Here is a 22,942-nt window from a genome sequence, read left to right as displayed (position 1 = left end):
GAGCTGGGGAGCTGGGGTTCCTCTGCTTTAGCGGGAGGCCAAGGTGGCACGAGGGGAGAGTGCCAGGACATGTGCCAGATGAGGCCTTGGGGTGGGGAGGCTGGGACATGGAGGCCTCATCTCATGGCATCTTTGGAACAGGGAGACATAAGGCCTGAGCCCCATGGGTCTGGCTGTACTATCCCTCAGAGTAGCCAGGGGTACTCGGGGCCGGGGACGCCGGGTCACAAGGGGAACCCTGACTCACAGCCTGCAGCTGCAGGGCCAGGTCATTCTTCTCCTGGGTGACGCTGACGTGCGTCTCCTCCAGTTCCTGCCGCTTGGCCTCGGCCGCAGCCAGCGCCCCTCGCAACCCCCGCAGCTCTGCCCGCAGGGCTGCCAGCTCCTCCTCAGCCTGCGCCGAGCGCAGCAGTGGCTTCATCTTGAAAAAGAGCTTCATCCATGACCAGTTCTTGACGGCATTGAAGGCACGGATGTTCCACTGGATGGTGAACAGCGCATCCCTAGGGAGGGGCAGCCGAGCTGTGAAGGTGGCTCAGTGCTGCCCGTCACAAATGGTGACACTCGGCACAGTTCACTTGTTTTGCCTTCCCAGCAGCCTCATGGAGTAGCTCCTAATACCTCTGCTTTATAGGTGAGGTTGAGAGGAGTCCCACAGGCCTGCCTCTAGTGAAGGGGATCATGAGCCCCCCATGTCCTGATGGCCTCTGCAAGTCCCGGAAGACACCAGGGCTGTTAAGCAACGGGGCTCTGGGGTCAGCAGCCTGGGCTGACGTGCCAGCTGGCTCTGGATCTCTGACACGGGCACCCCTCTGCAGAGTGGAGACCATCACAGTGCCTGTGTCTCAGGACTGTCAGCGCTTTAACCAGGATAATGCAGAGAAAGTATCTTGCCTGGGGCCTGGCACGCAAAAGTCTTGGAAAACACTGGATGCCATCGCTACCCCTCCGGGCCACAAGCTGATGTCCTGAAATGGAGAGGCAAGTGCCCTACCCCATTTTTTGAGGTGGGGAAATGGAGGCTGGGGGACACAGAACAGAACCTTGCCCCAACCAGCCACAGGGGCTGATCTGACTACAGGGCAGCATGTCAGGGTTGGGAGAGCCAGTGGGTCTGGGAGCTGAGGGGCAGGGGCCATACCCTGTCTCCAGCCTCCTTCCCATACCCACCTGCCTCCCAGCAGGCGCTGGTACTCAAGGCGCATGAGGCGGCCGCGGCTCCGCGCCTGCAGCAGCGTCAGCACCTTGGCCAGGCGCTGGTCACGGAGCTCTTCCAGGACGCCTAGAAGCCCAGCCTTGAAGAACACCTGGGGGCGGAGAGGTGGACAGCCAGGGTAACACCCAACCATCCGCATGAACCCTGCCCAGTGTGACCGCCACAGCCAGGGCCAGCCCTGATCCCACAGTGCCCCGACCTTGGTGTGGCCAAACTGGTACTGGGTGTGGTCCAAGTCCAGCGAGCCCAGCAGTTTCTCTGTGGCCTTCCTGCTGTCCATGAAGGTGTCATCCGGGATGGCACTAGGGTTCAGGATACGGTACCTGGGAAAGGAGGGCAGAGCTGGTCAGGAGAGGGCTGGGTGTGGAGCACAGGCCACTGAGAATGGGGAAGTCAGGGACCGAGGAGGCTCGTGTGGGTAGCAGGGGACTCGTTCCTGGGCCTCTCCAAGGCTGGTGCAGAGGTTCCAACAGGGCACATGCTGAACAAGGGGGCCAGGGATGCTTCACCACACTGGGACACTAGGGATACGCCACTTAAAATCCTTGGGGGGTTGGCTGGGCGTGGTGGCTCACACCCATAATCTCAACACTTTGGGAGGCCGAGGCGGGTGGATTGCTTGAGCCCAGGAGTTCAAGACCAGCGTGGGCAATATGGTGAAACCCCATCTCTACTAAAAACACAAAAATTAGTGGGGCATGGTGGCAGTCGCTATAATCCCAGCTACTCGGGAGGCTGAGGCGGAAGAATCACAGAATCACTTGAACCTCAGAGGGCAGAGGTTGCAGTGAGCCAAGATCCTGCCACTGCACTCCAGCCTGGGCAACAGAGCAAGACTCCGTCTCAAAACAAAACAAAACAAAACAAAAAACACAACCTTGGGGGGATTTTAAATGCATTCAGTAAGTTTTTAAAGAGACTTTTTACAGAAGGCATGCACTATTTTTAAAATTTTTTTAAAGGCAAAAAATATTAGTAGAAGGTAATATGCTGTGCCCTATCACTGAAGAAACATTTGGGGGAAAATTCTAATGCAAAAGAGCCAGGGCTCCCAACCTGCCCACTTCTAAGTGGACACGTGCACATGTGCACAGGGCTGTGTGGGTCAGGTGGGCTGCAGCCACGCTGTGAAGGCCCCTCATGAGGGGGACTCATTAAACAAAGCATGCAGTCCACCAGACTGTGAGATGTTTCGCAGCCAAGAAAAACGGACGATGACGGCAGGCATACGCCTGTGGATAAGGAACGATCTCCAGGCCAGACTGTTAGAAAAAACAAGCTCACAGCACCATGCGTGTGTGTGCGTGTACGGTATCTGTGTGAACCTCTGTTTACAAAGGACAGCGTGGATGACACCATTTCTTCCGGAGGGAGAACGAACGATGGATGCTTGTTGCCCATTGAGGGAACGGGGAGGAGCTGGCAGCACTGCCCAGGTGCTTGCTATGTGCCAGGCGTCTCATGAAGCCTCGTCCACGTGATTCTCATTCAACTCCCAAATCTGCATCCTTTCTGCCCGCTGCCCTGAGCTCCAGATTGATAATCCCAATCTCCCCCATGACTTTTCTAGGATGTCTGTTGGAGGCATTTCAAACCTGATATACGCAAAACAGCTCAAACCAGTATCCCTTCACCTCTCCTCAAAATCAAAAAACCCTGTTTTTGTAGCTCAGTAAATCTATCACCGGTAGCTCCCAGGTTGCTCACTCCCAAAACTAGAAATCACTCTTGTCTTTTCTGCATCCAGAATTCCACGTCCAGCTCATCAGCGAGGCCTGTTGGCTCCACCTCCAGTATGTGCCCCAAGCCTATTCACTTCTCCCCAAGCCCCCGGCCAGGTCTGAGCCACCCCCGTCTCTTGCTGGGATGCCTGGCCAGGCCCCTCACAGTCCCTGCTTCCCCCTCCAGACAGGGGACCGTCTGTTGGGCTCTGGCGTGTGTGTCCTGCCCAGCCCCTCAGGCCTCCACTTGGAGCAGTGGGCGGGGGGAAGGGGTCACCCACCGCTGCCGGAAGTCGGTGTAGAGCAGCCTGTTGGGGAACCCTTGGCGGCAGATCCGGATCCCCTCCAGGACCCCATTGCAGCGCAGCTGGTGTAGCACCAAGAAGGCATCCATGACCCCTGGACATAAGGGGAAAAGGTCAGAGGTCAACAGGCACACCCACAGGCCCCAGAGAAAAAGCAGCAGTGGGGACCCTGCGAGGCGAGGGGGAAGATGTACTCAGCCTCCCAGCCTCTGCCCTGTCGCCTTCCCACGACGCCTCCCGGCCCCAGCCGGGCCAGCCCTGGGTGACTACCTGGGGTTTTGTTCTCGTTGGGGACAATGCAGCGGACGAAGTGGGGCTGTGTGGCCCGCAGGTTGGTCATCAGCTTGTTGAGGTTCTCCTGGCAGTGGGGAAGAGTGAGGGAAAGGCACAAAGGGGGCAGAGAACCAGAATTGGATGCCGCAGTGGTCAGGACCGAGACGGGAGCAGGGCCCTAAGTGCCCTGCACTTTTGCTCTTTCACTCTCATTCTGGTGATGGGAGACCCTTCACTGTCTCCCATCACCACCACCAAAGTCTTCACTCCCCTGCCAAATCCCCGTCCCTCCCAGAGCCCCAGGGGTCCCACCCCTTCCCCACAAACCCTGCCCAAGCAGCGTAGGGACGGGAAGCAGCACAGACTTGCTGTGATGTTCACGTGGAGAGGAGTTAAACATCACTGCAAGTCTTAACGGCCGCCCGCCCAAGGCACAGGGGACAGGGCAAGGGGTGAAGGACAGGGCTGGAGGCTGCCAAGAGTGAGGGTCTATCTCCCAGATGGGGCCTTACCTTGTGCAGCTGGGACACTGTCTGGAACGATGCTGCCTTCTTACGCTTCTCTTTCACCCCAGACTTGGGGGGCTCAGCTAATAGAGACAAGGGGCCTGGTCACTCCAGGGAATGTCGCTCTGTGGGCCCCTGTCAGAGCGGAGATCTTGTCCCTCGGTACTCACTGGAGCAGGAGCCTGCATAGTTCTCATAGAGAGTCGCCAGGAGCCTATTCTGTGACTTCTGGAAGATGGGGACCACAGTCTCATTCAGGGGATCCTTGTTTTTCTCCAGCCAGCCCACAATGCTGTAAGGCACCTGGAGAGACGAGTCAGGTGCTGAGCCCGGGTGGGACACCTGGAGCGGGGAGGGAGGAGCCTGGCTAAGGGCTGGGGTTCCAGCAAGCACCTACCACGCCCGCGTAGTGGACCACCTCGAAGTGGGCCTGGTACTTGCGCTTCTTGTCAGGCCGAGGCTGCTGGAAATTGGGTGACTTCCCCGCATGGTTGTCGTAGAGCTTGGCCCGGAAGCTGGCGTCTGAGGCCTTGGGGAACATGCATTCCTCCTCCAGGATGGACAGGATGCCCAGTGGCTGGGAACAGAATGAGCTTGAAAAGCCACCATCAAGCCAGTCCATCCTGGAAGGACTGAACCCCTGTTCCCCAGGCCACCTCCCTTCTGGGAGCCTTCCCAGATCCCCAGCCTCAGCCATCTCCCCGGATGGTCAGACACCACACCCACTCCAAGAACCCATCTCCTAACAGACAAAAGTTTGTGGCTTGGCTCCAGTCCCCTCCTGCAAAATCTGCAGCACTGAGGTGTCATCTTCACTTCTAACAATGGCAAACCCAAGCTGGCATCTCTGTACCCACTCTCACCCCCGCCACAGCCATGGCTGTCACACACAAACATGGGGTAAGTCAAAAAAAGCCATCAAGTTCACATTTTTGCTTCCTCACTCACTAGCTGTGGGGCCCTCCGACATCACTAAGCCTCAGTCTTCTAACCTGCAGAGTGGGAAGATGAATGTCTTCAGTACTGATATAATATTCAAAAAGCTGTCAATCACCTAAATGCCCAGCCGTAGGGGACTGCAGAAATGCATCGTATGAAACTCATCCACTGCATGAACTACTCTTGCCGTCAGCAGCATTCAAAATACATTTTCAGAGAAAAAGTAGGATGTGAAATGAAATCTGTGTCTATAAAAGAAAATGGATAGGCCAGGCGCAGTGGCCCACACCTGTAATCCCAGCACTTTGGGAGGCCAAGGTGGGTGGATCACTTGAGGTCAGGAGTTCGAGACCAGCCTGGCCAAAATGGTGAAGCCATGTCTCTATTAAAAATACAAAAATTAGCTAGGTGTGGGGGCGCATGCCTGTAATCCCAGCTACTTGGGAGGTTGAGGCAGAAGAATTGCTTGAACCCTGGAGGCGAAGGTTGCAGTGAGCTGAGATGGTGCCATTGTACTCCAGCCTGGGCGACAGAGTGAGACTCCATCTCAAAAAAAAAAAAAAAAAAAAAAAAAAAGGATGAAGGATTTCGAGGAAATGAACCTAAGTGTCATGTGACCGGCTGTGGTAGGAATGGGGAGAAACATTTTTTCCCCTGCCAATTTTTCAAATTTTCTTTCTTCCATTCTTTGTACAATGGGTAAATATACATAATGTTCCACAATCACAAAAAGAAGGAAACACACCCTGCCCTGCACCCAGGGCAGTTCTAGGGATCCAGTGAAATTGTGGCTGCAAATAGGGCCTTGTGAGCTGCAGAATTCTGAGCACCCAGGAGGAGCTGTTGTCCACAGTACTGGGACGCATGCATTCACACTGCTCACACACTCACCAAGGCTCACTCACGGTCAACTCCAACACACCCACTCACACACGTGCCCTTTCACACACAAGCACATAAACACGCTGTCACAACTACACTCACATATGCATGCTTACTGCAACGCACAGTCACACGCTTCCATGCACACTTGCACAGGCTTCCATACAAGCCACGGTCATCCATCCCTGCTTGCTCACCACACACATGCTCCCTTCCTCAAAGTGACCTTGCCGCGGCCCCCACCTTCTCGATGAGGTCGATGCAAGGCTGCAGGTTGAGGCCGAAGTCGATGAAGACCCAGTCAATGCCCTCCCGCTTGTACTCCTCCTGCTCCAGCACAAACATGTGCTGGTTGAAGAACTGCTGCAATTTCTCATTGGTGAAGTTGATGCACAGCTGTTCGAAGCTGTTGAACTACAAGAGGGAGGGGCCTGGCTCAGCAGACCTCTCGCAGATGGGGAAAGGGAGGCCCAGGGAGGGGCATGAGTTCACCCCCAACTTCCAGGCAGAAGGCCAGGGCTTCTGCCCCCCCCCACAGGCCCATGTCCTCTACCTTGGAGAGAACAGAGCCCAAGGTGAGGGCCTGTCCTCACCTCAAAGATCTCAAACCCAGCGATGTCCAGAACCCCGATGAAGAACTGCCGGGGCAGCTTTGTGTCCAGGGTCTGGTTGATCCGAGACACCAGCCACCTGAACAGCCGGTCGTAGGTGGCCTTGGCCAGAGCCCCCACAGCAAACACCACCTGGAGGTGCAGGGAGGCTGGGCTGGGACCTGGCAAGGAGGGGACCCTGCCCGGCTGTCCCCCATGGGTTTGGCCTGCAGGCAGCTCACCTGCTCCACACTCTGGCCCTTGGTCACATACTCGTTCCCTACACGCACCCGGGGGTGCAAAAGGCCTTTGAGGAGGTCCCCACTGCTGACCCCCATCAGGTAGGCAGCCTTGTCGGCACCTGGCAGGGCACATGAGTGGGGTAAGGGAGGAGGACACCACCGTGGGCACTCAGGGGCTCTACTGCCTTAGCCTGGGGCTAGGAGAGGGACGTTAAGAGGGGTCAAGTTCAGGGCTAGCAAACAAAGCCTCAGGAAGGTAAGGGTTTGGAGCTGAGGAGGCAGGGCCAGGTAAGACTGAGGTTAAAGGTTGTGGACAAGAGTTGGGGTTAACCATCATGGACAGGATGCTGAGGTCTGGGTCAAGTTGAAGGCCAGGTTAGGGCCCCTCACTCTCGGTGCCATCGGCCTCCGCCTGCTCCTCCCGCTGCTTCTGCTTGAACTTCATGTTGCCGAAGTGCAGGAGGGCACCCACGATCTTATAGCAGGCGCACTTCTCATCCATGCTGAAGCCCAGGATGTCCATGGCATGCTGGGGGGCGGCAGAGAAAGCGAGTTCAGAGAGGTCTGGGCTCCTCCAGGGTCCAGCCAGGCACTGCCCTGGGACCATTCATGCAGCTGGGGGCACCGGCAGTGCTGCCCGATCCCACCACAGGCGTCCACACAGCTCCCCTCCCACCAGAGCCCGTACGTCGGTGGCGATGAGCTCCTCCCCATCATTCATGTTGTCCACGGTGATGACGCCCTGGCTGCAGAAGTGGTAGTCATAAGGGTTCATAGACAGAAGCAGCATGTCTGAGGACACAGGGCAGAGAAGGGAGGGTCAGGCGGTGCTTACCGGCTATTCTCCCCCCAACAATTGCAGCATAGGGGGTCCTGGGGGGCAAGCCCAGCAGGAGTCTAGGGCCCTCCCAGAGGACCTCATCTCCCAGTCTGGGGCCTAAGTTTCTCATCCTCACCCCCGCCAAGGCTGAGGGCACTGAGAGTGAGGGGCCCTGACCTGGCCTTCACTTTGACCCTGACTTCTTTTTCTGGTTCTCTGAGGAATGAGCCACAGTCCCCACGTCTCACTCATCTTTTGACTGTTGCTCATGGCCCCCTCTGGCCCAGATCCCATGCTAGATGCTGGCGCACAGGAAGGACCAGACTCTGCCCTCGAGGGGCTTGCCAGAGAGGAGAGCTGGGCCTAGACAGTCATCAGTCCGCCTTGGTGCTGGGTGGGACCTCTAGTCTCAGGACAGCAGGTGGGGTTTAGGGCTTAGGCTCCTGGAGGAAGCGATAACACGTTGGCAGGTTGCTGGAGCTAAGAGGACTGTTCCCTAGCAGGAAAGTAACCAAAAGTCCCAAGAAGGAAGAGAGGCCACAGACCCCAGGACAGGGAGGGAAAGACCACCAGGGCCTGGCCTGATGGGAGCCAGCAAGCGCCGGGCAGCCCCTCCAGGTTCTGACTCCCACCCCCTTCATCGTACTGCCCCTCACCCTGCAGCTCTGGCTTCTTCCCTGAGAGGATCTGGTAGTAGACGTGGTAGCTGCGCTCACCAGGCAACTGGAAGATCACCCGCGACTTCTCCAGGAGATCTGGGGAGAAGGGACGCTGGCCTGCCATCTCCCACACCTCCCCAGAGTGGACATCCCAAGGGGCGGTGCGGAGGGAGAGAGGGGGGCAGGGAGTGTGCAAGGGGGCTGCGTCTGCACCTGCCAGCTTGTGTGGGGAGGGCGTCTCTCTTGTGCCTGCGTCATCGCACGAGCCGTGTGTCTGTACCTGTGTGTGTGTCTGTGTCTCTGGCCAGATGGGTCAGTGTGTGTCCTTATGTGTGTGTGGGGTGAGTGTGGTATCTGCATGTGCAGGTTTTTATCTGTTGGTGTGTCAGCGTGTGTGCGTGTGTGGCCAAGCCTCCGTGTGTGTCTGTGTGTAGGGGTTAGGGTGTGAATTACAGCCTATCCCTGTCCCCGTCACTGCCTGCCAGCGCTCATCTGTCAAGACCTAGCCATGCAGCCCAACGTGGGGAGTGGCCAACGTGGGGGCCTGTGTCCCTGGCCCCCTTGAGTGTGGCCTAGGTGCCTGGGGTCTGTGCAGCTGGGTGGTACTGGGGCACTTCCCAGTGGGGTGCCTGGAAGGATGGGGCACTCTACGTGTAGCTGTGCAGCTGGGGCAGGAGGGCTGTGGGCCAGGCCTGCCCTCTTGGTGGCCAGAGAGAAGACTGGGGACGCGCTAGGGGTGCAGTCACAGGAGCCTGACTGGCCAAATGAGGATTTGGGTCTCCATCCTCAGGTGACAGGATCTAGAGAAAATTTTCAAGCAGGAACAGGATATGACCAGCAAAACTATGGCCGTGTAGAGGAGAGGAAGCTGGAGACCAGGCAGAGGCTGGGGTGATGTTCTGGTGATAGGTGAGGTGGCCTGAGCTGGGCAGCAGCCAGGGGGTAGAGAGAAGTGCCCAGAGCAGGCAGGAGCCCAGAAGTCGTGATGACAGAGGCCAAGTTGGGGTGACCAGGCTCAGGCCTCCTTCCCCTGCACCGCCCGCAGGGGGCTGACTCACAGCTGTCAATATCCGCGGATGCCAGCTTCCCAGAGGGACCAAAGTGAATGCGGATGAACTTGCCCTGTGGGCAGAGGGGCAGCCCTCAGCCAAGGGGCACAGCCAGCACTGTCCCCCCCATGTGCCCGACCTGCCACTGGTGGCCTACGGCATCCCCGCCACCCCTCCCACCTCGGCCACTCACAAAGCGGGAGGAGTTATCATTCCTCAGGGTCTTGGCGTTGCCAAAGGCCTCCATGGCAGGGTTGGCCTCGATGATTTGATCCTCAAGGGTGCCCTGGGGCGGTGGGGGTGAGGGGTCTGTCAGTTCTGGTGCCTACCCACCAGGAGGCCAGAGCCACCCGTGGCCCCTCTGTTGTGCAGAGGAAGGGGGTACCCCCAGGGCTGCCCCATTGACATTGGCCCCATACTCACCCCCATCTTTGTTGCCAGAAATTGCTGGGGGAAGAAGACAGACAACATTAGAGGGCCGGGCCTCCAGGGGGCAGGGCGGGGTGGGGCAGGGTATCAGCGGGAGGCAGCGGGCAGCAGGACAGGGGGGTGGAGTTAGTCACCGGAATGCACGGCCCCCACCCTCAGCCCCTCGGCCTGACCCTCCTCCAGCTGTTAGGAGGCAAAATGCTGGAAAGTGGGAGTGGCAAAGCCCCAGCCAGAGTCTCTACCTGCAGCCTCCTCTGCCCCACCCCAGCCTCTGGCCTCCCTTCATTTTCCAGTCTTCATGCAGCGACCCTGCTCCAAGCCCCAGGGGCCTCCCGACTAAAATCTAGGGCCCTCCAGAGCCCAGCCCAAGTGCCCCCTCCTCTAGGAAGGCCTCCTGGCTGCTCCAAAGCTGGAATAGACCTCTTCCTGGTCTGAACCTTCCTGCCCTAATCTCCCACTATGACCTTACACACCTCTGCTTTGTAACGCAATTGGGTGTGTCTTCATTGTTTGTCTGCCTGTATACCTACCAGTGCTCACAACGGCCCTGCCAGGTGCCCATTATTAGCCCTAATTTGCAAATGAGGAGACTAAGTTCTGAGCAGGGAGTGGATCTGCTCAAGGCCACATAGCAAGTCAGGAGCGGCAGGGCAAGTGCCCAGCATCCTGCCTCCTGGACGCCACAGCGGTCCTGTGTGTCACCCAGGGGGACTAACTGAATTGAGCAGATCCTCCCTCTCCCCATCCTAGCCTCATCCTCACCTTCCCTCCTTTTCCTTTTCTTCTCTTCCCTACTCCGGATGCTGGGATCCAAGGAAGAAAGGGAGAGAAGGGAAGGAATGAATTCTGGAGGGAATAGATATACCACCACGGACTTTGTGGTCATTCATTCACCTCCAGGGAGCCCAAGAGTTAAAATACCCACAGGGACATTGGGCAGGGGAGGTGGGACCCCCCAATATACTCCCATCCAGTGCTTTTGTGCAGGGCTCTCTCCAGCCCGTTTGGCCAAATTTGGGGCCAAGGTAAGGGGAGCTGATCAATCTTTTAAGTTCCTGCAGCCATGGCTCCTGCGGGCAGCCTCTCCCACCCCTCCCTTGCCCGACCCTCTCCCCTGGGCTCCACTGTCCTGGCTCCTTTCTGCCCAGGTGCTCCTCTGCCCTTCCAGCTGTGTCCTTGCCAGCTCTGGCCTCTCCCTGACATCTCTTCCTGTCACTTGACCCACCCAACTTTCTGTTACATCCCCAGAGACCTTTTTAGGGATTTGGAAGACAGGGCAGGAAAGGGAGGGAGGAAAAAGGACCAAAAAGTCAACAGCAAAAACAAAACAAAACTGAAATGAAAATAAAAAATCAGGACAATCAAATGGGTAAAAAGGAATAGGCAAAAAAAAAAAAAAAAAAGGAAAGAAAGAGAAAAGAAAGAAAGAAAGAAAATGGGGAAAAAAAAGAAAAACACCCAGAATAAAGCAAGGCTCAACAGGACCAGGAGCAGGGACTGGGTGGGGAGGGAGGCCTCGGGCTTCTGGAAAGAAAAGGCAGCCCATCTGGGGGTAGCCACAGGGCTCTGAACAACTGGCCCCAAGGCTAGGGATGAAATGTTATGCCTTAAAAACAAAAACAAAAAAACTGGGCCCCACTGTTTCAGAAATGTCCAAAAACTGTACAGAAATCACAAGGCACAAAATTGCCCTGCCAACCCCAGCTGCTGGGAATGCCCAGTGCCCTGCATGCCAGCCAACCTCTGTGTCTAATGTGTCAGCAGCAGGTAACTGTCAGGGAAACCAAGACAACAATGCTTAGTAAAAGCAGCCCATCTAGTAAACTCTTTCAATATATGAAGGTCACAATGGAATTCTGTAATTGTGAAATTACACAAATTTAGAAACGGCAACGTGGCCCCACCCCTCCATGTTTACCAATGGGAAGGCGAAGGCAGGTGCGTCAGGTGGCCACAGCCTTTCTGGTCAAGCCTTGCTCAGGCCAGAGTCCCCCACCAGGGTGGGAGGCTCAGGCAGGGCTCAGGGTTCCAGGGAGTAAAATTTTTAAAAAGGGGGAAAAAAAAAAGAGGAAGAAAGAAAAGAAAAACAGCGAGAAGCAATGGGGAGCATGCCCGAGTGGGCAAGTCTTACGGCCTTCTTGCCCGGCCCGTCTCCCAGGGCAGCGACGATGGCAAAGTACTGAATGACCCGCTTGGTGTTAACCGTCTTACCGGCCCCCGACTCTCCGCTTGGACGACATAAACATGAGTCACCAATGCCCATCTGGCCTAATTCTCCCCCACCCCCAATGCCTCACCCCTCAAGCAGAGCCCTCCACCTCTCCTTCCCCCCAGCTTGAAACCCCCAAGGATGGATCAACCCTCAGAAGTGTACAAAGCTAGCCAGTGTAGACCATCCCTCTGAGATGATGACACATGATGATGTCACTGTCCGCTACGCACTAACTCAGTGCCCGGCACTTTACTCCATCGGCTCAGTTACGGCTCAGAAAACCCTGGAAGGCAGGCTCCATTATCACCCCCATTTTAGGAACAAGGAACTGGGCCTCAGGAGTTCTGTGGCTGTCCCTGCTGTGTGCCAGGCACATATATCAACTCACTGACTCATAACTCTGTGTGGTAGGTAGGATTTTTTATTTAACTTTTCAATTTTTTTTTTTTTTTTTTGTAAAGATGGGGTCTCAATATGTTGCTCAGGCTGGTCTCAAACCCCTGGCCTTAGGCAATCCTCCTGCCTCAGCCTCCCGAAGTGCTGGGATTACAGGTGTGAGCTACCGCACTCAGCTGGGCCCGTCTGGGTTAAAGGTACTTGCTTTTTTTTTTTTTTTTTTTTGAGATGGAGTCTCACTCTGTGGCCCAGGCTGGAATGCAGTGGCGTGATCTTGGCTCACTGCAACCTCCACCTCCTGGGTTCAAGCAGTTCTCCTGCCTCAGCCTCCTGAGTAGCTGGGATTACAGGCACCTGCCACCACGCCTGGCTAATTTTTCGTATTTTTAGTAGAGATGGGGTTTCACCATGTTGGCCAGGCTGGTCTCAAACTCCTGACCTCAAGTGATCCACCCACCTCAGCCTCCCAAAATGCAGAAATTATAGGCATGAGTCACTGTGCCCAGCCAAGGCACTTGCTCTTAACTGCATACGCGCATGCACACTCACACTAAACATTGTTCATACTGGCCTGACTGGACATGAGCCTGGCATGTAAGAATTATTCTACCATTTTCCCACAGAGGCAATGGAAAGATCAGAGGTAAGATTCAGACACAAGTAGATGGTAAAAAGGAGGAAAAGCAGAGGAATCTTCCCGCTGCCCCTGAGCCAGAATTAGAACCCCAAAGGATCAAGGTGGGAGATTCCAGGCCCCGGGGAGAGGAGGTATGGGGCTGGTGGTCACTGTTTGTGGGTGTCCCCTCCCTATCCCCCATCAAGAACACATCTGTTCAGAATGGGGGCAGGGAAAGTGCTCAGGCCTAATTTAGCTTCAGCTGGGACACTAGCTCCAGGTGGTAAAAGTCCTGGCCTAAGCACTTTGGATTCAATCCTGGGAAATGACTGTGGTACCGCCCTCTTTCTGCCAGATGGCCAGCATTTTCCACCCCACCCCCAGAGCCCCACACTCACGTGATCAGCATGGACTGGTTGTCTCGGTCTGGAGGAAAGGGAAGGGGATAGAGAAGTCAGCCAAGGTGTGGGGCCAGCCACAGGTGGAACACCCTGGGTATCCATCTGGGGCAGACCCCACCACCCAGAGCCAGGAATGGGAAGGAGCAGGTGGGGCTGTCCCTAGTGGAGGTCAGCTCCCATGCAGAGGGACAGAATGGCTAGGCGACCATGTCCAGCAGCGTCAAAAGGGGGACAGTGCCAGTGAGGGAAGGGGGTCCTTTACAGAGGCCTCCCGGGACAAAGGTCAGGGTCTGGGGTTGGGGAGGAGTCCAGGCGGCCCTTACTGCGCAGCATGTCATTGTAGGCGTTGTCCGCCACCGCATATATATGGGGCGGGGACTCCGAGCGGCGCTTTCCCTTGTAAGCGGCCACCACGGAGGCTGTGTAGACTGGGAGCCATTTGTAGGGGTTGATGGTGACACAGAAGAGGCCTGAGTAGGTCTGAAGAGAGAGTATAGGTAGGGTTTATGTTGTTGTTGTTGTTTTTGAGATGGAGTCTTGCTCTGTCTCCCAGGCTGGAGTGCAATGGCATGATCTCGGCTCACTGCAACCTCCGCCTCCTGGGTCCTGCCTCAGCCTCCCAGGGTAGCTAGGACTACAAGCGCGCACCACCACGACCGGCTAATTTTTGTATTTTTAGTAGAGACGGGGTTTCACCATGTTGGCCAGGCTGGTCTCGAACTCCTGACCTCAGGTGATCCGCCCACCTTGGCGTCCCAAAGTGCTGGGATTACAGGCATGGGCCACCACGTCCCCCCCATAAGTAGGGTTTTGGGAGGGATACCCCCAAGTTCCCATCCCCAGGCCCCAGGCCCCAGTCTTCAGAAGACCCCTGCGATATTCCTCAAGGAGCCACTTGACTTGCCACACCACACCCTCTGTGGCCGTCCTGGCCTCACCCCTGACTTGTGCTCACAGCCCTGCCCCACCCCACGCGCACGGCCTCCAAAGTCCGCAGGTGAGTTCTAGACCCGCCCCGCACCGCTACAGCTGCTCCCCAGGCCCAACCTCCAGCCCCGCCCCCAGTGCTCACAGCCCCGCCTCATCGCTCACAGCCCCACCCCCGCTATGGACCCACTCTATCATTCACAGCCCCGCCCCACAGCTATGGACCCGCCCCATCGCTCACAGCCCCGCCCCACTGCTATGGACCCGCCTCACCGCTATGGGCCCGCCCCCAGAGCCTCATCTCTAGCCCCGCCCCACATACAAGCCCCACCCCACCCATGGCCCGGGCCTGGGGCTCACATAGATCATCCAGCGGGCATAGCGCTGGCGCAGGTTGTGCAGCACAGAGGCCTCGTTCAGGTGCGTCATCATGGCCATGTCCTCCAGTAAGTCGAAGCGAGGTGGGTTCATGGGCTGCAGCTCGGCTTCACGTACCATCAGCACCTACCAGGGAGATCGTGTCAGGGGTCGGGGGACTGGGAGGAACCGACCGACGTCACCTGTCACCCCCACCCACATACCCAGACCCCCTTCAACCAGAGTGCAGATCCTGTTGGCCAGGAGGCCTAGGGACAGAGAGGCTAATCTCAGGAAAAGGGGAACGGAACCTTCTGGTCTTTGGTCTCCACGGTGACTCTGCCCCCGGTAGCCTCCGACTTGACCTCGGCCTCCACGTAGGCGTCCTGTTCATCAGGCACCCAGACTCGCTTCTTCCCTGGGTTGCAGAGAGAGCTCTGGACTCAGAGAGGGGCTGAGGCACCTCCAGGGTTCTAGCTGGAGTTCCCAAGCCATGGTATCCATACAGCTGTGACCCTCCCCAAAGCCCCTCTGCCAGGACACAGGAGTTCCAGTGAAGAACCCTCCAAACCCAGGCTCAGGAAGGGCGGAGCTAGGAGGGTCCCTAGAGATCCCCTTATTGGAGGATGAGTCTGGGTTACGTGGTTGGTTTCCAATTCCTGCTTCCGCCATATTTGCCCTCTGACCTCAGGAAAATCCCTGATTCTCTCTGGGCCAGTTCCCTCACATGCAAAATGTTATGGGGATCTCCTTAGGTCCCATATGGAGCAGCCCCTCAATATCAGGCATATGACTCTTAGGGAGGGGTCCTGCCTTCCCTATTTCACTGAAGACTGAAATCCAGGCCTCCTAACTGTAACCTGTGCTCTCCTGCCTGGCCAGCTGTCCCCAGAGCTTTGAGGAGCCCAGATTTCATGGTGGTTAGAAGCATGGACTCAGGCTGCAAACCGGAGTTGGTGTCCCCCGCTCTGCCAAGTGCCTGGGTCAGGACCATCTAGGACCATCTACATAACCTACAGACCCCAGTACAAAATGACGATGTGGGTCCCCTTGTTGAAAACGATTAAAACTTTCAAGACGGCAACAGCAGAGTGTTGAATCAAGCACAAGGTCCCTCTTAGCCTGGCGCTGGCCCCACCTCCCCAGGTTGTTGAGATGATGCATGGAAAGTCATCTGCTCTGGGCCTGACACACAATAAGCATTCGGTACACACTGCCTATTGTTAGTATTGTCCTATGAGCAAACCAGGTCATAAATAGTACAGCCTTTATTCCTGTCCCTAATAAAGGATGGCTTTGGCTCTGCAGAAAGCACTAAAAATAACCCCAGCACAAGTTTTGTGGACACGCGGAGGCAGCCTGCACACATGCCGATCAGTCTCATCTCAGAGGCCTCGGGCTCCAGCCTGAGTCTTCATAAACTGCAGCTCCGGAAGGCAGGTGCTATTATCCCATTTCACAGGGGAACAAACCAAGGCCTGCTCACAGACACACAGTGATATACAGTGTCCCTGGGGTTTTAATTTCCAGGCCCCAGACTCTGCGGGAAAGGTCCAGGGCTCCAGCTGTCAGGCCCCAATGCCCCTTCAGCCCTGAGCTGGTGCCACCCCTCCCAATTCCTGGTCTGAGTCCATAAGGGCATCTCTGTGGCTGTGTCCCCTCCCCCTCTGTCTCTACTTACCATCCCATGGGATAGCGTGCACCTTCGTCATCTCCTGGTAGCCCTGGCGGAGGTAGCGGGCAGACTCCCCAAGTTCACTCACATCCATCATGACAGTGGCACTGGGGTGAGGGAGGAGGAGCTGGAAACCTTGGAGGTTCAAGGTGGCCCAAGGCAGGAGGCACTGGAAGATGGCAGTGACGAGGGAGCTGAACTAGGGCATGATCCCCCAACCCACAAGACCAGATACTAGGCGACTCCCTCTGGCTCCCAATCCAGCCTCCTTGGGTGAGTGCCCAGCGTACATGCACACCCTCAAACACCAGGGCTTCCTCCACTCCAGATTCAGAAGACTCGCGGCCACCCATGGGCACCCTCACCCACCCGCCCACCCTCCTGCCCTCCCTCCGGCTCCAACCCCAGCCCCGATCACCTACCTCGGCACCACGGTGAGGGCAGGAAGCTCTGCTACCCCTTTTATTGCCACTGTCAAGGTCAGAGGAGGAGAGCTATGTCAGCAATCTCCACGTGTCACAGCCCCCCCAGCCTGGCCACAGGACACAAAAGGCAAATTCCCTTTTATCTCCACCAGCACGGCCCCTGGGCTATTTTTACCTCCCATTGTCAGGGGATCACAAAGGCGGAGAGAGACACTCCACTGAGAGACAGGGAGGCTGGGTGCAGAGACTGATGGGGACAGGGACAAGGCAGTAAGAGGTTCAGGAAACTGAGGAGCTCATGGGGAGAAACCGAGTCACCCAGAAACATACCCCACCTCCAGATACAGAGAGCAAGGACGCTCAGGAGAAACCACAGAATGCCTACTGAGGCTGGACCATCTAGTCCAACCCTCTTGATACATCCAGGGAAACTGAGGCCCAGAGAAAGGAAAGCATTGGCCAAGTCTCACACATGAGCAATGGCCAAGAACAGATGAAAAAGAGGAGAGAGAAGGAGAACAGATCAAAAAGAGAAGGGGGACGAGGGGCAGGGGGAGAGGGACATCCCTCTCGGGCATCTGCAAAGCGCAAACACCTGTGTCCCCTCGGCTCTACTCAGGGTATAGGGCATCGCCTGCCTCCCAGAGGCTCTCTGGTGCCTCCACTCAGTACCCTCCCTCAGAGGCCCACTCTGCCACTTCTATCACCATAGGCGAGCTTTGCCTGTTTTGAATGTATATGGTTGAAAATGTAGCTTTGCACTTATTTCTCTATATTTTATCTGGCACACCTGTGCATTTGGAATTGGGAGCGCATCGATGCCCTCTTTCCCCCTTCCTCCCTCCCCATCCTCTTTCTGGGGACCCCCTGGGGAAATCATACATGAAGAAAACCAGCCCTGGAACTCATAGAATCAAGGAATTGTTTGGCTGAAGTGGAAGCAAATCAAGGACATGTAACCCAGTTAGGAGCCCCTTCAGATCCCCACGTTGAAGATTTACAGGAAGCCACCTTCCCGTGGCCCACTCTCGACAGGGGTTCAGGGCGCTGGCAGTCCATCTGCCTGATACAGTCTTCGGAATGTGTCAGGGCACCTCCAGGCTCTCCTGTCCATCACCCCATTCAGGGCTCCGTGACGCCACAGGATTTTCGAATTGAGAATGAAAGGATCTGAGAACCTCAGATGCCAGACACATGGAACAATGGAGTTCCAAAGCCAGGGTTCCAGCCAAAGGCCAGACCAGGCTCACACGGGAAGTCCTCCGACCGATGCACTCCCATTCCAAATGCACAGGTGTACTAGATGAAATATAGAGAAATAATTTCCCAGCTACATTTTCAACCATATACATTCAAAAGAGGCAAAACTCGCCTCTGGTGACAGAAGTGGCAGAGTGGGCCTCTGAGGGAGGGTAATGGCTGGAGGCACCAGAGAGCCTCTGGGAGGCAGGAAATGCTCTATACGCTGCATAGAGCCATGGGACACAGGTGTGTGCACTTTGCAAAACAAATCAAGTTGTACATCTAAGATGTATGCACTTTACTGTGTGCATATTACATGAACACATTTAAAAATTACAGTGCCAGCCAAGTGCAGTGGCTCACACCTGTAATCCCAGCACTTTGGGAGGCTGAGGAGGGCGGATCCCGAGGTCAGGAGATCGAGACCATCCTGGCTAACACAGTGAAACCCCGTCTCTAGTAAAAATACAAAAAAATTAGCCAGAGGTGGTGGCAGGTGCCTGTAGTCCCAGCTACTCTGGAGGCTGAGGCAGGAGAATGGCGTGAACCCAGGAGGCAGTGCTTGCAGTGAGTGGAGATCACACCACTGCACTCCAGCCTGGGTGACAGTGCGAGACTCCGTCTCAAAAAAAAAAAAAAAAAAAAAAAAAAATTACAGTGCCAAACTTGGCAATATTTATCAAAATTACAGCTGCCCAGACCCTATCAGGAATTAGTCCTACAGTGTGTCTCCATTAGGAAATGACACGGGCCCCCTCTGGGTAGACATTTCGATTGTTTTCAGTCTTTTGCCATTACAGTCAAGGCTGCAGTGAATGATCTTATAAAGTTTGATGAATTTTTTCAAAGTAAACATACCCTGGGCCAGGCACAGTACCTCATGTCTGTAATTCCAGCACTTTGGGAGGCCCAGGCAGACAGATCACTTAAGTTCAGGAGTTCAAGACCAGCCTGGGCAACACATCAAAACCCCATCTCTACAACAAACAAACAAACAAACAAAAATTAGCCAGGCATGGTAGCGTGCACCTGTAGTCTCAGCTACTCAGGAGGCTGAGGTGGGAGGACCGCTTGAACCCAGGAGGCAGAGGTTACAGTGCGCCAAGATCACACCATTGCACTCCAGCTGGGCAACAGACCCAGTCTCAAAAGCAGCAACAAAACAAAACCGTAACCTGTTCAAAAACAGAAATTATGAAAAATTATCCCCCTCAGGCCATCCCTCACCTAGGGTAATAGAATACTGACTTCTTTTTTATTTTTATTTTTTTTATACCGACTCTTGCTTGATCCACAATATAATACTGACTTCTAACCTCACAGATTAGTGTTGTCTATTTTTGAAATTTGTTTAAATGGAATCCTACATTATGTATTCCTTTCTTCTTTCTCTCCGCATTGTCTCTGTGAGAACCTCACTGTTTCAGTTCTCTTTGTAGAGCTTAGGTTGTACCTTGCCTACCTCCTGCCACTAGAAAAGACCTGCACAAGGGCAGGAGTTTAGTCTGTGTCCCCGCACCTTGCCAAGTGCCCGCACATCATAGAAAGTCAATAAATACCTAGTAAGTGAACGAACCAAACCTGATAGATTATAGGATTTTAATCTCCTATGGCGTCAGAGGCTGGAGAGCTGGGCTGGAGCAATTTATAGAAAGCCCAGAAAGTGGGAAAAATTCTTTTCATTGTTCAAGGATGCTCAGAAGGTAGGGTTTCTTGCCAGGGACCAACAGAATTAGCCTGGAGAATCAGAACCTCTAGCAAGTCTAACTTACACCTATCATGTGGGTCTGAGTCCTAGAGTTACCTACTCAGTGTATGAACCTGGGGCTGAAAAACCAAGCCTCAAAATGGGTCTAGATCTTCCTTCTAGATTCCCTTCCACTACCCAGGGTGCATCTTCCTGCTGAGATAAGCTCACACACAAACATGACAACGCAAAGAGGGAACCCAATGCTCTGAGTGATTTGCAACAAATACCATAACCCGCAAGGACTTAAGATACTGACTTTCAATATCTGAAGAGCTTGTAATCCCAGCACTTTGGGAGGCTGAGGCAGGTGGATCATCTGAGCTCATGAGTTTGAGACCAGCCTGGCCAACATGATGAAACCCCGTTTCTACTTAAAAAAAAAAAAAAAACGCTGGGCATGGTGGCTCATGCCTGTCATCCCAACACTTTGGGAAGCCAAGGCGGGTGGATTACCTGAGGTCAGGAGTTTGAGACCAGCCTGGTCAACATGGTGAAACCCCGTCTCTACTAAAAATACAAAAAAATTAGCCAGGCATGGTGGCAGGCGCCTGTAATCCCAGCTACTCGGGAGGCTGAGGCAGGAGAATCACTTGAACCCGGGAGGTGGAGGTTGCAGTGAGCCGAGATCGCACCATTGCACTCCAGCCTAGGCAACAGAACAAGACTCTGTCTCAAAAAAAAAAAAAAAAAAAAAATTAGCCAGGCATGATGGCGTGTGCCTGTAATCCCACCTACTTGGGGAGGCTGAAGCAGGAGGATCACTTGAACCTGAGAGCTGGAAGTGGCAGTGAGCTGAAATCGTGCCATTGCACTCCAGCCTGGGCAACAGAGCAAGACTCCATCTCAAAAAACAAAAAAATCAAAAAAACTTGAAGAGCTGTCCTGGAGCAGAGGGAGCTGATGTGACTTGTGTAGCCTCAAAAGTAGACCCATGGGCAGCGACAGGAAGCAGGATGTGGATGCACACAAAAGGGGACTTTTCACCATCTCAGCCCATCAGCAGCGGGAGAGGCTGCCTTGGAGGAAAGTGAGCCTGCCAGCACCAAGGAAGACTCAGGCAGAGGTTGACCAGGGCTGAGGCCTCTGAACTGGATGACCTTTGAAGTTCATTCCAATTTCAGGAGAGTGAGACTCCAGGATTTTAGATCCCAGCCCAAAATGTATCTGCCCTCAATGTAGCCCAATGCCTGGAATTTCTTCTTTGGGTAAAGACATCGAAGGACTCTGTGAATAATGCTTCTACAGCTGGGAGGGACACATGGAACAAAAGACACTCATTGTCTAGGAAAGGAAAGATACTCAAGGAGGACATCAACATGGAGGAGTCTGAAGGATAAAAGCTAGTTTGAAGGCTGGGCGCAGTGGCTTATGCCCATAATCCCTGCACTTTTGGAGGCCAAGGTGGGAGAATCACTTGAGGCCAGGAGTTTGAGACCAGCTGGGCCACTGGGGCATAAAGGGGAGTAGGGCAGGACTGAGCAGTTGGGACTGGAGTGTGAAGGGCTTCAAAGGCCAGATTCAGATCTGGAACTTTATCCTGCAGGAGTTGGGGCGCCATCAAAGGCCTTTTTATTTATTTTTTGCATCAAAGTGCTCTGAGAAAGAGAATTTGACAGTGTGTTCAGATTTATGTGTTCGTAAGCTCCCTGTGACATCTCTACAAAAAAATATTTTAAAAATTAACCAGGCATGATGGCTCACACCTATGATAATCCCAGTAACTTGGAAGGCTTGAGGCAGGAGGATCACTTGAGCCAAGGAGTTCAAGACCAGCCTAGGCTGATATAGCAAGACCCTGTCTCTACAAAAAATTAAAAAATTGGCTGGGCAAGATGGTACACGCCTACAATCTCAGCTACTCAGGAGGCTGAGAGGCGAGAGGATTGCTTGATCCCAGGAGTTCAAGACTGCAGTGAGCCGAGATCACGCCACTGCACTCCAGCCTAGGCAACAGGAACAAGACCCTGACTCTAAACAAACAAGTGTGACACCCAGACTGCCAGGAAGAGGGGTATGGCAACAAGGTTCCTTCCTTCATAAAGCTGACCCTCCCCTGGAGAAGCAAAAAATAAACAAGCAAACACATTTTTAAGGTAATTAAAGATTGTGGCAAGTGGTAAGCATGAAACAAGCAACATGGCCTGGAAGGTAATGGGGGTGTACTTCATTCCGGTGGGTGAGGGAGGGCTTCTCTGAAGAGGCAACACTGAAGGTGAGACCAGAGACTGCCAAGAAGCCGGTCAGGCGGGGAGCCCTTGGAACAGTATTCCAAGCAGAAGGAACAGCAAATACAAGAGCCACGAGGCAGAATACAGCTTGGGATGTTTAAGGTGCCATCCTAGTGGTCAACAACGGGAGAGTTTTCCAAGGTGAGGGTGGACAGGCAGATCATTCAGAGCCGTGAAGGACTTGGGAAGGGACCCAGGGTTGTATTGCAAGTGCAAAGGGAGCCTACGAGAGCAGAAATGTGAGTGAGCTGAAGTTTCATAGTGACCACTCAAATGGCTTGGAAGGGGCAGGGGAGGCAGCTGGGCGAGCTGCCGCTGTCAGCCGGGTGAGCGGATGGGTCTGGCATGGAGGTGGCAGGAGGGGACAGGAAATGGACAGCATGACCTAGAACTCCAAGGCAGGGTAGGGGGCGAAGATGGGCCCGAGCAGCCCCACCAGCTGTAGCTGGGCCACCAGGGGCATAAAGGGGAGTGGGGCAGGACTGGGCAGTGGGCTGGACTGTGAAGGGCTTCAAAGGCCAGATTCAGATCTGGAGCTTTATCCTGCAGGAGTTGGGGTGCCATCAAAGGCATTTTTATTTATTTATTTTTTGCATCAAAGAGCTCTGAGCAACGGAATTTGACAGTGTGGTCAGATTTATGTGTTCCTAAGCTCCCTGTGGCAGCTGGTGTGGAGGATGCACTGAAGGGGTGAGGCCGGTGGCAGGAAGACGGACTCAGGAGGAGGCTGCCATAATGGTCCCAGTGCAAGGTGGTGAGGCCCAGAAAGGGGCCCACGACCCTGGCACCCTGGGGGTGGTTGGGCTCCTGCTTGTCCCAGGTTTGTCCCCCTCCTGGGGCCCTGGGCAGCTGCAGAGGGCCCAAGTGGGCCCCAGCTCTGAAGCTTGAAGCAAAAAATAGGACGAGGGCAGCCAAAAGGCATCAGGGCTGTTTATCCGGAGGAGAGATGCCTCAGCATGGATTTATGGCTGAAAGGTTACTGGGGGGAGGGGGTGGGGAACCAGCTGTCCCCCATCCTCACAAAGGACAAAGAAAGGAGGGGACTGTGACCTCGGCCACAGCAAGAGGAGGGAGTTAGACAC

The 22,942-nt window shown here is 54.9% G+C and overlaps 1 protein-coding gene across 2 annotated transcripts in view; it reads right to left on the bottom strand.

Moving 5' to 3' along the window:
- The window catches only part of MYH7B (myosin heavy chain 7B), a 45,876-nt gene that overhangs the window by 7,793 nt on the left and 15,141 nt on the right, over positions 1-22,942 (bottom strand). Inside the window, exons 3-27 of one of the 2 annotated variants that reach the window (XM_054466756.2) lie at positions 18,760-18,859; positions 16,638-16,686; positions 16,222-16,384; positions 14,852-14,958; positions 14,544-14,687; positions 13,580-13,736; positions 13,254-13,281; positions 11,763-11,859; positions 9,626-9,649; positions 9,396-9,488; positions 9,212-9,275; positions 8,151-8,249; positions 7,363-7,466; positions 7,065-7,203; positions 6,675-6,793; positions 6,436-6,585; positions 6,086-6,256; positions 4,419-4,598; positions 4,192-4,324; positions 4,028-4,104; positions 3,513-3,600; positions 3,219-3,336; positions 1,416-1,539; positions 1,171-1,307; positions 248-503 (exon numbers count right to left, since the gene is read on the bottom strand). In XM_054466756.2, coding sequence (XP_054322731.1) covers positions 248-503; positions 1,171-1,307; positions 1,416-1,539; positions 3,219-3,336; positions 3,513-3,600; positions 4,028-4,104; positions 4,192-4,324; positions 4,419-4,598; positions 6,086-6,256; positions 6,436-6,585; positions 6,675-6,793; positions 7,065-7,203; positions 7,363-7,466; positions 8,151-8,249; positions 9,212-9,275; positions 9,396-9,488; positions 9,626-9,649; positions 11,763-11,859; positions 13,254-13,281; positions 13,580-13,736; positions 14,544-14,687; positions 14,852-14,958; positions 16,222-16,384; positions 16,638-16,686; positions 18,760-18,764 — 2,826 coding nt within the window. In that variant the 5' untranslated portion in view covers positions 18,765-18,859. Of the gene's footprint in view, positions 1-247; positions 504-1,170; positions 1,308-1,415; positions 1,540-3,218; positions 3,337-3,512; positions 3,601-4,027; positions 4,105-4,191; positions 4,325-4,418; positions 4,599-6,085; positions 6,257-6,435; positions 6,586-6,674; positions 6,794-7,064; positions 7,204-7,362; positions 7,467-8,150; positions 8,250-9,211; positions 9,276-9,395; positions 9,489-9,625; positions 9,650-11,762; positions 11,860-13,253; positions 13,282-13,579; positions 13,737-14,543; positions 14,688-14,851; positions 14,959-16,221; positions 16,385-16,637; positions 16,687-18,759; positions 18,860-22,942 lie in introns of those variants that run through there. The other variant, XM_054466755.2, reaches the window with a different exon arrangement.

This window comes from Pongo pygmaeus, chromosome 21 (genome assembly GCF_028885625.2).
Source record: "Pongo pygmaeus isolate AG05252 chromosome 21, NHGRI_mPonPyg2-v2.0_pri, whole genome shotgun sequence".
NCBI classification, from domain to species: domain Eukaryota; kingdom Metazoa; phylum Chordata; class Mammalia; order Primates; family Hominidae; genus Pongo; species Pongo pygmaeus.
Note: the sequence above shows the minus strand (reverse complement) of the source record. Positions and strands in the feature narration are given on the sequence as shown.